This window comes from Oncorhynchus clarkii, chromosome 9, assembly GCF_045791955.1.
Source record: "Oncorhynchus clarkii lewisi isolate Uvic-CL-2024 chromosome 9, UVic_Ocla_1.0, whole genome shotgun sequence".
Classification (NCBI taxonomy): Eukaryota; Metazoa; Chordata; class Actinopteri; order Salmoniformes; family Salmonidae; genus Oncorhynchus; species Oncorhynchus clarkii.
Window position 1 is genome coordinate 10,578,228 of NC_092155.1, and position 16,818 is coordinate 10,595,045.

Here is a 16,818-nt window from a genome sequence, read left to right on the forward strand (position 1 = left end):
GGTAGAACTGGTAGAACTAATACAACTGGTACAACTGGTAGACTGGTGCAACTGGTAGACTGGTGCAACTGGTACAACTGGTAGACTGGTGCAACTGGTACAACTGGTAGACTGGTGCAACTGGTACAACTGGTAGACTGGTGCAACTGGTAGACTGATACAACTAGTACGACTGGTAGACTGGTGCGACTGGTACAACTGGTAGACTGGTAGACTGGTAGACTGGTGCAACTGGTAGACTGGTGCAACTGGTAGACTGATACAACTAGTACGGCTGGTAGACTGGTGCAACTGGTAGACTGGTGCAACTGGTAGACTGATACAACTAGTACGACTGGTAGACTGGTGCGACTGGTACAACTGGTAGACTGGTACAACTGGTAGACTGGTAGACTGGTGCAACTGGTAGACTGGTGCAACTGGTAGACTGATACAACTAGTACGGCTGGTAGACTGGTGCAACTGGTAGACTGGTGCAACTGGTAGACTGATACAACTAGTACGGCTGGTAGACTGGTGCAACTGGTAGACTGGTGCAACTGGTAGACTGGTGCAACTGGTAGACTGATACAACTAGTACGGCTGGTACAACAAAAAAATAACAAGGAGTTAATTAATAACAATAACAACCCTTGTCATTGGCTGTGAAATAAATACGTCTAAATTAGAACCAGAATGGCAACCAACCTACCTAAAGTCTCTATGACCTTTTAATCCCTCCCTGCCTGCCTGCCTGCCTGCCTGCCTGCCTGCCTGCCTGCCTGCCTGCCTGCCTGCCTGCCTGCCTGCCTGCCTGCCTGCCTGCCTGCCTCCTGCCTGCCTGCCTGCCTGCCTGCCTGCCTGCCTGCCTGCCTGCCCGCCTGCCCGCCCGCCTGCCCGCCCGCCCGCCCGCCCGCCCGTCCGTCTGTCTGTCCTTGAAAGTATTGTGTTCATGTTCTATTAAACACATGCAGTAACGACTTGCTACGATAACATGATAAGACATGCACACACACACTCACACACACACACACACACTCGCACGCACGCACGCACACACACATACACACAGAGTAAGAATTTAGAGTTTCGATCTAGTTTCTGATTCCCGTAACACAGGAGGAAAGGAAGAAAGAAAGAGGCGAGGTCACCAGTTATGTCATTCGTTTGTTTTTCACACCTGTGCACACAAGATAAAGTAAGCGATGGAGGGGTTGATTGTGTGTGTGTCTATATGCGTGTGTTGTGTGTTTGTGTGGCCAAGTGGGTGGTCTAGTGAGCCGATAGATTGTTAAGCAGGGGTCAGCCAAACACCTAAACAACAGAGAGGTTTTTAGAGCCCAGACATTCACACACAAATGTCTTTGTCTGTTCCCCGGTCGTTGCCAGTGGTTGCTCTGTAAACCAACTGTGGAACTCTTGGAAGACAAACCCTGTTCTGAGACATTGTGATGTCATTTCAAAGCGCCACCCAGGCTACGAAACATTCCGCCAGCAGTCGGGAGGATTGGAGTGTGATTGGTTTTCAAAAAGCAACTGGCGACAATCTCAGAGAAGGGTTTTTCCTGCCCACGTGGCGATATATAACAACTACAGCAACCCAATGTATCCCTGCTCCAAACACTTCTGACCCCATAGTTATTCCACAGAGGAGTATGATCCTGTTTTGCCAAGACTGATTTGGGGTCCGTTTTAACATTTCCCCCATATTGGTTAGAGTTAGATCAGAACAACATGGTGCACTAGTCATGCCAGGGAGTAGTATGGCATTAATCTTAGGTCAGTTTGGCGTTGCCACAATAGTTAAGGTCAGAAGTTAGTGGTTAGGATAATCTGAAGCTTCAGTTCAAACAGCTAACAGATAGAACCCGCTGGGTTCCATCCCAGGGTTTCAGCAGTTCTATCTCAGGGTTCCAGCAGTCCCATCTCAGGGTTCCAGCAGTCCCATCCCAGGGTTCCAGAAGTTCCATCCCAGGGTTCCAGCAGTTCCATCTCAGGGTTCCAGCAGTTCCATCTCAGGGTTCCAGCAGTTCCATCCCAGGGCTCCAGCAGTTCCATCCCAGGGTTCCAGCAGTTCCATCTCAGGGTTCCAGCAGTTCCATCCCAGGGCTCCAGCAGTTCCATCCCAGGGTTCCAGCAGTCCCATCCCAGGGTTCCAGCAGTTCCATCCCAGGGTTCCAGCAGTTCCATCCCATGGTTCCAGCAGTTCCATCCCAGGGCTCCAGCAGTTCCATCCCAGGGTTCCAGCAGTTCCATCCCATGGTTCCAGCAGTTCCATCCCAGGGTTCCAGCAGTTCCATCCCAGGGTTCCAGCAGTCCCATCCCAGGGTTCCAGCAGTTCCATCCCAGGGTTCCAGCAGTTCCATCCCAGGGCTCCAGCAGTTCCATCCCAGGGTTCCAGGAATTCCATTTATGACTCATTGCATTCTATCACATCCCAAACCTCTAACCTCTGATCTCCCGCTGGAGAACACTAGAGGTAGGATGGATTTCATGCTGGATGAAGTTGAATAAAACATCCTGGAGCCGCTGGGTTGAGAAGGGAAAGTATTATTGTCAACATTATTTTTGTGGAATGGGCACACTGACTGGAGCAGGCAAAGAACCCCTCCCCTATTCTCCCTAGTCAGTGGTTCCTTCCAAGGTGCACAGAGCACAGAGATGCCTGGGCAGGATGCTAGATACTCTAGTGGGTACAGTATCGTCAGTATTGTCAGTATCGTCAGTGGAGGAGAGAGTGTAGAGCGACACACACAGCGTTTGATTAGTGTTCAGCTGCAGGTGAAGGGCGATATGCATGTCTGTAAATGATTGTGATCAAGCTATGTAGCCTGTTGATTCCTTCTTGATGAATAAAACAATGTGGTTTGTCTGTAACACTAGCCAGCTGGCAATTTGATGAAGTTGGCTTTAGCTAGACATCTATATAGGTTCCCCATGGTCCTGACCTCATGACTAGCTACCAGGCCATTTCAGGCTATCGATCAAGTTAGAGTAGCTTGTCTAAATATATTAGCTGGCATGGCTGCTATCAAGTTGTACTTTTAGAAATGCAAGGAGGACTTAAATGTACTGCTTTCCTTTCAATCTTTTATCCAGATAACTGCCCGAAGCTAAAGGCAGGATCTGGCATTTCCAGAGCCCGACCGCGACCCCTGATCCCGACCCCCTGGCACTCTGTTTTGATAAGCCGAGTAATGGAACCACAGTGACATTCAGAGATACAGATTGACAGGCATTTAGATAGGTATTTTAGATAGCTCTTTTCAACACTGAAATTACAACACATAGATACATTCATGTGTATTGTTATACTGTACAGTGTGCCAGTTGTACTAATCTCCATCAGCAATAGAAGTTCTGAAAGAATCTATGTGCATACTTCATTACAATGACAATTGAACAGGTGCGAAGGTTAGATAACCCAGAAAGATAGACATATGTTTGTCCTAGAACTAGGAATAATGATGATGACTGCAGGAACGAAGCTGTTACAGGTGTTTGAAAAATAATAAATTCTCTAACCACTTCCCCCTCCATTCTCACGTACTTCATGCCCCGTCTAAAATAATGGGTGCATGACACACACACACACACACACAGACACAGACACACACACACACACACACACACACACAGCTCCAACAAGGCCAGGTTATTTGGCCGAAGATTAAACAAATCTTTAGCATCAGAGAAGAGGGGGGGGGGGGGGGGAGTACGAGAGACAAAAAGAGGGAGAGAGAAAGAGAGAGAGGGGGGCAAAGAGGAAGGGAAGAGACAACTGAAGAGAAGAGAAGAGAAGAGAAGAGAAGAGAAGAGAAGAGAAGAGAAGAGAAGAGAAGAGAAGAGAAGAGAAGAGGAGAGGAGGGGAGGGGAGGGGAGGGGAGAGGAGAGGAGAGGAGAGGAGAGGAGAGGAGAGGAGAGGAGAGGAGAGGAGAGGAGAGGAGAGGAGAGGAGAGGAGAGGAGAGGAGAGGAGAGGAGAGGAGAGGAGAGGATAGGAGAGGAGAGGAGAGGAGAGGAAAAGCAATCTGGTATGAAGAGAAGAGTTACAGTATATGTCAGTACTACAGATCTACACAGACAGAAACACACACACATACAGTCGTGGCCAAAATATTTGAGAATGACACAAATATTAATTTCCACAAAGTTTGCTGCTTCAGTGACTTTAGATATTTTTTGTCAGATGTTACTATGGAATACTGAAGAATAATTACAAGCATTTCAAAGGTGTCAAAGGATTTTATTGACAATTACATGAAGTTGATGCAAAGAGTCAATATTTGCAGTGTTGACCCTTCTTTTTCAGGACCTCTGAAATCCACCCTGGCATGCTGTCAATTAACTTCTGGGCCACATCCTGACTGATGGTAACCCATTCTTGCATAATCAATGCTTGGAGTTTGTCAGAACTTGTGGGTTTTTGTTTGTCCACCCGCCTCTTGAGGATTGACCACAAATTCTCAATGGGATTAAGGTCTGGGGAGTTTCCTGGCCATGGACCCAAAATATCTATGTTTTGTTCCCCGAGCCACTTAGTTATCACTTTTGCCTTATGGCAAGGTGCTCCATCATGCTGGAAAAGGCATTGTTCGTCCCAAACTGTTCCTGGATGGTTGGGAGAAGTTGCTCTCGGAGGATGTGTTGGTACCATTCTTTATTCATGGCTTTGGTACCATTCTTTATTTATTCTTTATTCATTGTGAGTGAGCCCACTCCCTTGGCTGAGAAGCAACCCCACACATGAATGGTCTCAGGATGCTTTACTGTTGGCATGACACAGGACTGATGGTAGTGCTCACCTTCTCTGGACAAGCTTTTTTCCAGATGCCCCAAACAATCGGAAAGGAGATTCATCAGAGAAAAGGACTTTACCCCAGTCCTCAGCAGTCCAATCCCTGTACCTTTTGCAGAATATCAGTCTGTCCCTGATGTTTTTCCTGGAGAGAAGTGTCTTCTTTGCTGCCCTTCTTGACACCAGGCCATCCTCCAAAAGTCTTTGCCTCACTGTGTGTGCAGATGCACTCACACCTGCCTGCTGCCATTCCTGAGCAGGCTATGTACTGGTGGTGCCCCGATCCCACAGCTGAATCAACTTTGGGAGACGTTCCTGGCGCTTGCTGGACTTTCTTGGGAGCCCTGAAGCATTCTTCATAACAATTGAACCGCTCTCCTTGAAGTTCTTGATGATCCGATAAATGGTTGATTTAGGTGCAATCTTACTGGCAGCAATATCCTTGCCTGTGAAGCCCTTTTTGTGCAAAGCAATGATGACGGCACGTGTTTCCTTGCAGGTAACCATGGATGACAGAGGAAGAACAATGATTCCAAGCACCACCCTCCTTTTGAAGCTTCCAGTCTGTTATTCGAACTCAATCAGCATGACAGAGTTATCTCCAGCCTTGTCCTCGTCAACACTCACACCTGTGTTAATTAACGAGAGAATCACTGACATGATGTCAGCTGGTCCTTTTGTGGCAGGGCTGAAATGCAGTGGAAATGTTTTTGGGGGATTCAGTTAATTTGCATGGCAAAGAGGAACTTGGAATTGCAATTCATCTGATCACTCTTCATAACATTCTGGAGAATATGCAAATTGCCATCATACAAACTGAGGCAGCAGACTTTGTGAAAATGTATAATTGTGTCATTCTCAAAACTTTTGGCCACGACTGTATACGCACACACACACAGCTGTGGACACATCCTAATGAGCGTTCTGTTGCCTGAACGTAAATATCCTGTCCTCACGCATCGGTATCGGACTGGACAACCCTCACTCTTCCCAAGGCTATGCCTGTGTGTCTCTGTGTGTGTGTGTGTGTGTGTGTGTGTGTGTGTGTGTGTGTGTGTGTGTGTGTGTGTGTGTGTGTGTGTGTGTGTGTGTGTGTGTGTGTGTGTGTGTGTGTGTGTGTGTGTGTGTGTGTGTGTGTGTGTGTGTGTGTGTGTGAGAGAGAGAGAGAGAGAGAGAGAGAGTCAGGGGTATTCATTATGAACAGAGCCAGAAATCATTTAAAGCAGTTTTTTGGAGTCTTAAAAACCTCTCCTACTGGCAAACCTCTCCTCTTTGTTCTAAATGGTCTCTATGTTAAACAAAAACAACTAGAACCAATCCTGGAAGATCTGATCTATTTGATTTACACTTAACATAAAGGTTAGTGTATACGAGTCAGTTGATTCTCTGGAAGAGAGAATGAACCGATAGCTTGTGGTGGTGGTGGTGATGTCACTGGGCAGTGTCATCTTTATTTAGACAGATAACATTCTCTCTCTCTCTCTCTCTCTCTCTCTCTCTCTCTCTATCTCTCTCTGTCTCTCTGTCCTACTCTATCTCTCTCTCTCTGTCCTACTCTCTCTCTCTCTCTCTCTCTTTCTATCTCTGGTCTACTCTCTCTCTCCCTCTCTCCCTTTCTCTCCGTCTCTCTCTCTCTCTCTCTGTCCTACTCTCTCCAATTCATTCATTCATTAATTAATTCTCTCTCTCTCTCTCTCTCTCTCTCTCCCCCTCACACATTTTGGAGAACAAAAGACTGTTTTAGCATAAAAATAAAATGGCTCCAAGACATCCCCTCTCCATGTGTGTGTGTGTGTGTGTGTGTGTGTGTGTGTGTGTGTGTGTGTGTGTGTGTGTGTGTGTGTGTGTGTGTGTGTGTGTGTGTGTGTGTGTGTGTGTGTGTGTGTGTGTGTGTCAGGGGATTTCCTTATAAATGGACATTCTGGAGCCAGAGAATCACTAGTTCAGAGTCTCTAGCTGCTTGTAAAACGTCTGCTTGTGTCACTCCAGGAAAATAGAGAATTCCTTCTACTACTCTGACATGGTGTAACATGAATCAACAATGAAGCCCCCCCAAACGAAAACATAGCTTGACGGGCTATACGGTCGAGGTGTTCCTCACTTCAGGAGAGTAATGAGGGAATAGGGGAAAAGAGATTGTGAAAGAGAGAGAGAGGGAGACAGAGAGAGAGAGAGACAGAGAGAGAGAGAGAGAGAGAGAGAGAGAGAGAGAGAGAGAGAGAGAGAGAGAGAGAGACAGAGAGAGAGACAGAGAGAGAGAGAGACAGAGAGAGAGAGAGAGAGAGAGAGAGAGAGAGACAGAGAGAGAGACAGAGAGAGAGAGAGAGACAGAGAGAGAGAGAGAGAGAGGGAGACAGAGAGAGAGACAGAGAGAGAGAGACAGAGAGAGAGAGAGAGAGAGAGAGAGAGAGAGAGAGAGAGAGAGAGAGAGAGAGAACGTGGAACTGAGGAAGAGGGGAATGCGTCAACATTAGTATGGATATAACTTCACACCAAAGTTGTTATTGTTGACGAGAGCCCCTTCAGAACTATCAGAATGTTGTCAGGAGAGGACAGGGAAAGACTAGGTGGACAGACAGGGATAAGGAGACAAGGAGAGGACTAGGTGGACAGACAGGGCTAAGGAGACAGGGAGAGGACTAGGTGGACAGACAGGGATAAGGAGACAGGGAGAGGACTAGGTGGATAGACAGGGATAAGGGGACAGGGAGAGGACTAGGTGGACAGACAGGGATAAGGAGACAGGGAGAGGACTAGGTGGACAGACAGGGATAAGGGGACAGGGAGAGGACTAGGTGGACAGACAGGGATAAGGGGACAGGTTATCTACACATGCACGCCGCACACACTCACCCACCCATCCACACACACACACACTAATTCACTCACACACTCACCCACTCATCCACACACACATTCATTAACTCACACACTCACTCAATCACTCACACATGCCGTGGGGGCCCAAAAAAGGCCTCAAATATATAATATATACATATTTAATATATCCCCCGACACACGGGTTATCCCCATGCCCACCTGTTGACTCGTACCCCGTAGAGGCTGATCAAAACCTCTCTGAAACCTAAAACACAGACAGCTCCATATGTCTCCCCCTCCTCTCTCTCCCCCTCCTCTCTCCCCCTCCTCTCTCTCTCCCACACGTTTTCCCCTCCTCTCTCCCCCCCCCTCTCTCTCCCCCACATGTCTCACCTCTCTCCATTACAGTATGACTCACAGGGAATAGAGGGGGTACATCTTGACCCCCCACCTTATGCACCACATACATACACACACACACACACGAAGGGGCCTAAAGAAAGGCCTTGAAAGAGGCCAATCCACCCCTATATGACTCAACGTGAATCAAGGGGGCCTGCTCTGACTACCACTGAACCCAACACACACACACACACACACAGCTAGACTTAGTAAATTGTGAGGATTAGAACACTACTCACACACTTCTTTCTGTTCAGACATACTATGTTCCCCAAATACCCTATTCCCTATATAGTGCACTACTATTGACCAGAGCCCTAGTCCCTATATAGTGCACTACTATTAACCAGAGCCCTAGTCCCTATATAGTGGTACTACTATTGACCAGAGCCCTAGTCCATATATAGTGCACTATTTTTGACTTGAGCCCTATTCCCTATATAGTGCACTACTTTTGACCAGGGTCCATAGGGAATAGGGTGCCAATAAGGACAGGAAAGATGCGGACATGTTCTGCTGACTGGAGTTAGTTGACATACTTGCTGACTGACTCTCTCTCTCTCTCTCTCTCTCTCTCTCTCTCTCTCTCTCTCTCTCTCTCTCTCTCTCTCTCTCTCTCTCTCTCTCTCTCTCTCTCTCAACAACCACCCATGGCATGAACATATGCTGATGACTTGACTTATATACAGGTGTTGACATACTTGTTGGTTGACATACTTGTTGACTGACTCGCATGTTGACATGACTTACTTAAGGTACAGAAAATGTCTCTCTCGCGCGCGCTCTCTCACGCTCTCTCATGCTCTCTCACGCTCTCTCTCTCTCATGCTCTCTCCTGCTCTCTCGCGCTATCTCTCTCTCTCACGCTCTCTCCTCCTCTCTCGCGCTCTCTCTCGCTCTCTCACGCTCTCTCACACTCTCTCTTGCTCTCTCACGCTCTCTCCTGCTCTCTCCTGCTCTCTCTCGCTCTCTCACGCTCTCTCCTGCTCTCTCTCGCTCTCTCTCGCTCTCTCCTGCTCTCTCCTGCTCTCTCTCTCTCTCTCTCCCCTGCTCTCTCCTGCTCTCTCTCTCTGTCTCTCTCCTGCTCTCTCTCGCTCTCTCTCGCGCTCTCTCGCGCTCTCTCTCGCTCTCTCTCCTGCTCTCTCCTGCTCTCTCTCTCTCTCTCTCCCCTGCTCTCTCCTGCTCTCTCTCTCTGTCTCTCTCCTGCTCTCTCTCGCTCTCTCGCGCTCTCTCTCGCGCTCTCTCGCGCTCTCTCTCTCTCTCTCTCTCTCAATTCAATTCAATTCAATTCAAGGGCTTTATTGGCATGGGAAACGTGTTAACATTGCCAAAGCAATCTCTCTCTCTCTTTCTCTCTCTCACACTCTCTCTCTCTCTCTTTCTCTCTCTGTCTCTCTCTCTCTCTCTCTCTTTCTCTCTCTGTCTCTCTCCTCTCTCTCTCTCTCTCTCTCTCTCTCTCTCTCTCTCTCTCTCTCTCTCTCTCTCTCTCTCTCTCTCTCTCTCGCTCTCTCAACAACCACCCATGGCATGAACATATGCTGATGACTTGACTTATATTCACATCTATATACACATCAATATTCACATCTATATACACATCTATATACACTATACACATCAATATTCACATCTATATGCACATCAATATTCACATCTATATACACTATACACATCTATATACACATCTATATACACATCAATATTCACATCTATATACACTATACACATCTATATACACTATACACATCAATATTCACATCTATATACACTTTACACATCTATATACACTATACACATCAATATACACATCTATATACACATCTATATACACATATATATTCACATCTATATACACATCAATATTCACATCTATATACACATCTATATACACATCAATATTCACAACTATATACACTTTACACATCTGTATGACAAATAAGCTACTGGTGGAAAGTTTATTCTAGTCCCATGCACTGAAAGTGTTTGTTTGTGCTCTTCTCAAGTGTAAAAAAAGAAAGAAAAAAAAGAAGCATTGAGTATTTTGTACAATATTCACATCTATATACACATCTATATACACATCTATATACACATCTATATACACATCTATATACACATCTATATACACATCTATACACACATCAATATTCACATCTATATACACATCTATATACACATCTATATACACATCTATATACACATCTATACACACATCTATATACACATCTATACACACATCAATATTCACATCTATATACACATCTATATACACATCAATATACACTATACACATCTATATACACATCTATATACACTATACACATCAATATTCACATCTATATACACATCTATATTCACATCTATATTCATATCTATATACACATCTATATTCACATCAATATTCACATCAATATTCACATCTATATACACTATACACATCAATATTCACATCTATATACACATCTATATACACATCAATATTCACATCTATATACACATCAATATTCACATCTATATACACATCTATATACACATCTATATACACATCAATATTCACATCTATATACACATCTATATACACATCTATATACACATCTATATACACATCTATACACACATCAATATTCACATCTATATACACATCTATATACACATCTATATACACATCTATATACACATCTATACACACATCTATATACACATCTATACACACATCAATATTCACATCTATATACACATCTATATACACATCAATATACACTATACACATCAATATTCACATCTATATACACATCTATATTCACATCTATATTCATATCTATATACACATCTATATTCACATCAATATTCACATCAATATTCACATCTATATACACTATACACATCAATATTCACATCTATATACACATCTATATACACATCAATATTCACATCTATATACACATCTATATACACTATATACATCCATATTCACATCTATATCTATATACACTATACACATCTATATACACTATACACATCAATATTCACATCTATATACGCTATACACATCAATATTCACATCAATATTCACATCTATATACACTTCTATATACACATCTATATACACATCAATATTCACATCTATATACACATCAATATTCACATCTATATACACTATACACATCAATATTCACATCTATATACATTATACACATCAATATTCACATCAATATTCACATCTATATACACATCTATATACACATCAATATTCACATCTATATACACTATACACATCTATATACACATCTATATACACATCTATATACACATCAATATACACTATACACATCTATATACACATCTATATACACATCTATATACACATCAATATACACATCTATATACACTATACACATCTATATACACATCTATATTCACATCTATATACACATCTATATACACTATACACACCAATATTCACATCTATATACACTTTACACATCTATATACACTAGACACATCAATATACACATATATATACACATCTATATACACATATATATACACATCTATATTCACATCTTTATACACATCAATATACACATCTATATACACATCAATATTCACATCTATATACACTATACACATCTATATACACATCTATATACACTATACACATCAATATTCACATCTATATACACATCTATATTCACATCTATATTCATATCTATATACACATCTATATACACATCTATATACACATCAATATTCACATCTATATACACATCTATATACACATCAATATACACTATACACATCTATATACACATCTATATTCACATCTATATTCATATCTATATACACATCTATATACACATCTATATACACATCAATATTCACATCTATATACACATCTATATACACATCTATATACACATCAATATACACTATACACATCTATATACACATCTATATACACATCAATATACACTATACACATCTATATACACATCTATATTCACATCACTACAAGAAAAGTAAAAGACAATCATAGAAAACAATTATATTTTTCAGTAAAAGGTGAAATCACATTCCTTTCCTTTCCCTCTCACTTGTATGTCTCTTTGCAGGCTGCAAACAAGGTGGATCTCGGCCACCTTGTTAGTTTGGATGAAACTGAAGAACGGACCTGAATGTTCATTTTGAAGGACTTATTATCAAACTTGATCATATCTTATTTAACACAATTATACGCTATTATACATAATAACAAGCAGCAAGTTTCGGTTTCGTACCATAATTCATCCATAATGACTTCGTATTTCTGTCTGTCTGTCAGTCATTCTCTCTCGCGCTCTGTCTGTTTATATCTGTCTCTATCTCTCTCTCTTTTTGTCTGTCCATCTGTCTCTGTCTCTCATTCTCTCTCTCTGTCTGTCTTTTTGTCTGTCCATCTGTCTCTATCTCGCTTTCTCTCTGTCTGTCTTTTTGTCTGTCCATCTGTCTCTATCTCGCTTTCTCTCTCTCTGTCTGTATTTTTGTATACGTCCACCTGTCTCTGTCTCTGTCTCTCATTCTCTCTCTCTCTCCCTCCATTCTCTCTGCCAGCACACCCATCACCTTCCATCATCAGTTAGATCAGACTACATTATAAAGAAATGTCTGTGTCAGCATGATATGGATATCAGGTTTACTCTGTTGCAATCAATATGTTCTATAATCTGGTTAAATGTTATTACCATGTTCATTACTTTGTGTTATGTATAATGGTTAAATGGTGTTGGTCTTTGGAAGCCGAACTCTGGGTTATTGTCAGCCTATAGCTATTTAGATCAAACTCGTGTTGCACAAAATTGCATTTAGCCTACCTTTCAAAACCTATATTATCCAGATTACAGACTATACTTTTGCTGCAAAAGTTTTGCTGTTATACTGTGGTTATGAATTGGCGACCTTAAACTGTTAGGCTATACGTGATTTGTCTATAAATAATCTAACACAAATAACATGTTTGGCCACTGTTGCTAGAGAGACATTTAACCATATTACATTTTGCGTAATGTATGCACAAGCAAAATCCATAGGTCACACCATTTCCTGAAACTGTAAAAATCCTGCGTAAAGTTCATCCACACAGGGCTGGAATATCGTCAACAAGTTTCATCAAGAAGTTTGTGTTGCATGTAAATGTCCGCGGCAAAGCCAACTGTCTGCGGCCAAGAAAACACTCCTCTCCCTTCATCCCGTTTCCTTCATTGCCCAATCCCCTGAACAAAAACAAACTCCTTACCTGTGATATCGACATATTCAGGTAGACGAACAGACCTGTAGTAGAAGCAATCTGTAGAACGACCACCACAATCACCACCATAGCGACCCACATCTTGGACGGCGCGGCATCGCGACGCGTGTTTGCCGCTGCCGTCGTGGCCGGGACCATCATATACGTGGTGGATTCGCTGCTGACGCTCCTGAAGTAATCCTGCTGCTGCTGTAGACTGTTCGGCGTGGCCATGGTGGCATTCCCGACGCATGAGTATCCTTAAAAAAAACACAACAAAGAAGTCGCTGACCGGACGGGTAAATTAAATCAATGTCTAAGCTAAACGAGTGTGTCTCCTGCTTTTCCGATTCCGAAAGAGTCCTTCCATTCAGTTTTGAGTGGGAGGAGAAAGCAGGGTAAAAACTCCTATTCCTTCCTCTTTGGCACGATGACTGCTGTGCAAGGCGAGTTGAGAAAGAAAGTTGTCTGGGGCAAGCCACGTTCCGGAGAGACAGAGAGAGAGAGAGAGAGAGAGAGAGATAGAGAGAGAGAGCGGCTGAGAAAGTGCAGAGTGCAGACTGAGGAAGAGAGAGAGATAGAGATTTTAAATGTCTTCATTATTTTGGAACTTCTGTGAGTGTAATGTTTACTGTTCATTTTTATTGTTTATCTCACTTTGTTTATTATCTACTTCACTTGCTTTGCCAACGTTAACATATGTTTCCCATGCCAATGAAGCACTTAAATTGAATCAAATTGAGTGAGAGCGAGAGAGAGAGAGAGAGAGAGAGAGAGTCATGCCAGTGCTCTGAACAGAATTGGACTAGGGAGGACAAATATTTAGCCAACACTCTGTTGGTTATTAATGTGGATAACTTGCCTTGAAAACATTACACGCCACCCCCTTGACAAAAGCGTATATATTATTGTTAGTAGGTGGAGGGGGGCGTTTGAAATGCATGGGGATTTTATTTTTTACACATGGTCTTTTAAAAGTGTGTTTTTTTTCCATCTAGCATTGATTTATCCACCAAGATGATCCGTTTAGGCCATGTAAAACTAAAAGGAAACATTTACAGGAAAATAAACGTCTTTCATCACAAACACGTGAACTCTCAATGAAGATATAAAGTTGCATTTGAAAGGACTGATAAAGATGGGAACAGAGAAGTGACTGCTTTTAGTGGTGTTGAAGTCTGAAGTTTACATACACTTGGAGTCATTAAAACTAGTTTACATACACTTAGAGTCATTAAAACTAGTTTACATACACTTAGAGTCATTAAAACTAGTTTACATACACTTAGAGTCATTAAAACTAGTTTACATACACTTAGAGTCATTAAAACTAGTTTACATACACTTATAGTCATTATAACTAGTTTACATACACTTAGGTTGGAGTCATTAAAACTAGTTTACATACACTTAGGTTGGAGTCATTAAAACTAGTTTACATACACTTAGAGTCATTAAAACTAGTTTACATACACTTAGGTTGGAGTCATTAAAACTAGTTTACATACACTTAGGTTGGAGCCATTAAAACTAGTTTACATACACTTAGGTTGGAGTCATTAAAACTAGTTTACATACACTTAGGTTGGAGTCATTAAAACTAGTTTACATACACTTAGGTTGGAGCCATTAAAACTAGTTTACATACACTTAGGTTGGAGTCATTAAAACTAGTTTACATACACTTAGGTTGGAGTCATTAAAACTAGTTTACATACACTTAGGTTGGAGTCATTAAAACTAGTTTACATACACTTAGGTTGGAGTCATTAAAACTAGTTTACATACACTTAGGTTGGAGCCATTAAAACTAGTTTACATACACTTAGGTTGGAGTCATTAAAACTAGTTTACATACACTTAGGTTGGAGTCATTAAAACAAGTTTTTCAACCACTCCACACATGTCTTGTTAATAAACTATAGTTTTGGCAAGTCGGTTAGGACATCTACTTTGTGAATGACACAAGTAATATTTCCAACAACTGTTTACCTACAGATTATTTCACTTATAATTCAGTGTATCACAATTCCGGTGGGTCAGAAGTTGACATACACTAAGTTGACTGTATCTTTAAACAGCTTGGAAAATTCCAGAAAATTATGTTATGGCTTTAGAAGCTTCTGATAGGCTAATTGACATCATTTTAGTCAATTGGAGGTGTACCTGTGGATATATTTCAAGGCCTACTGTCACGCCCTGACCATAGTTTGCTTTGTATGTTTATAGGTTTTGTTTGTTCAGGGTGTGATCTGAGTGGGCATTCTATGTTGTATGTCTAGTTTGTCTGTTTCTGTGTTTGGCCTGATATGGTTCTCAATCAGAGGCAGGTGTTAGTCGTTGTCTCTGATTGGGAACCATATTTAGGTAGCCTGTTTTGTCATTGTGGGTGATTGTCTATGTTAGGTGTGTCAGCACATTTCGTATATAGCTTCACGGTCGTTGTTCATTTATTGTTTTGTTCAGTTTACTTTGTGTTTTCGTCATCCATTAAAATGATGGATTCACACCACGCTGCGCTTTGGTCCGCTTCTTACGACGATCGTGACAGAATCACCCACCACAAAAGGACCAAGCGGCGTGGTAACGGGCAGCAGCAGCGATGTCAGGATTTCTGGACATGGGAGCGAGATCTGGACTGTGTCACTACTTGGGAGGAGATAGACAGGTGGTCGGTCAACCCAGGGAGAGTGCCGGAGCCCGCCTGGGATTCTCTGGAGCAGTGTGAGGAGGGATACCGGCGAATGGAGTCAGCACGGCGGCGCGGTAGAAAGCCCGAGAGGCAGCCCCAAAACTGTATTGGGGGGGTGAACACCGTGCTTACAGGAGAGCGAGAGGGACCGGGCAGGCACCATGTTATGCTGTGGAGCGCACGGTGTCCCCGGTGCGGGTGCATAGCCCGGTGTGGTACATTCCAGCTCCTCGTATCGGCCGGGCTAGAGTGGGCATCGAGCCAGGTGCCATGAAGCCGGCTCTACGCATCTGGTCTCCAGTGCGTCTCCTTGGGCCGGCGTACATGGCACCAGCCTTACGCATGGTGTCCCCGGTTCACCAGCACAGCCCAGTGCGGGCTATTCCACCTCGCCGCACTGGCCTGGCTACCGGGAGCATGCAACCAGGTAAGGTTGGGCAGGCTCGGTGCTCCAGTGCGCCTGCATGATCCGGTCTATCCAGTGCCACCTCCACACACCAGCCCTCCGGTGGCAGCCCCCCGCACCAGGCTGTCTCTCCGTCTTTTGCCTACAGGTGCTTCCTCCTCTCCAGTTCTGCCAGAGCCTTCCTCCTGTCCGGAGCCGCCAGAGTCTCCCGTCTGTCCGGAGCCGCCAGAGTCTCCCGTCTGTCCGGAGCCGCCAGAGTCTCCCGTCTGTCCGGAGCCGCCAGAGTCTCCCGTCTGTCCGGAGCCGCCAGAGTCTCCCGTCTGTCCGGAGCCGCCAGTCAGCCAGGAGCTGCCAGAGCCGCCAGTCAGCCAGGAGCTGCCAGAGCCGCCAGCCAGCCAGGAGCTGCCAGAGCCGCCAGTCAGCCAGGAGCTGCCAGAGCCGCCAGTCAGCCAGGAGCTGC

At 43.6% G+C, this 16,818-nt stretch overlaps 1 protein-coding gene across 1 annotated transcript in view; it reads right to left on the reverse strand.

Moving 5' to 3' along the window:
• The window catches only part of LOC139415876 (tumor necrosis factor ligand superfamily member 10-like), a 47,140-nt gene extending 33,469 nt beyond the window's left edge, over window positions 1-13,671 (reverse strand). Inside the window, exon 1 of the mRNA XM_071164008.1 lies at window positions 13,270-13,671. Coding sequence (XP_071020109.1) covers window positions 13,270-13,494 — 225 coding nt within the window. The 5' untranslated portion in view covers window positions 13,495-13,671. The remainder of the gene's footprint in view (window positions 1-13,269) is intronic.
• Window positions 13,672-16,818: the final 3,147 nt, after the last annotated feature.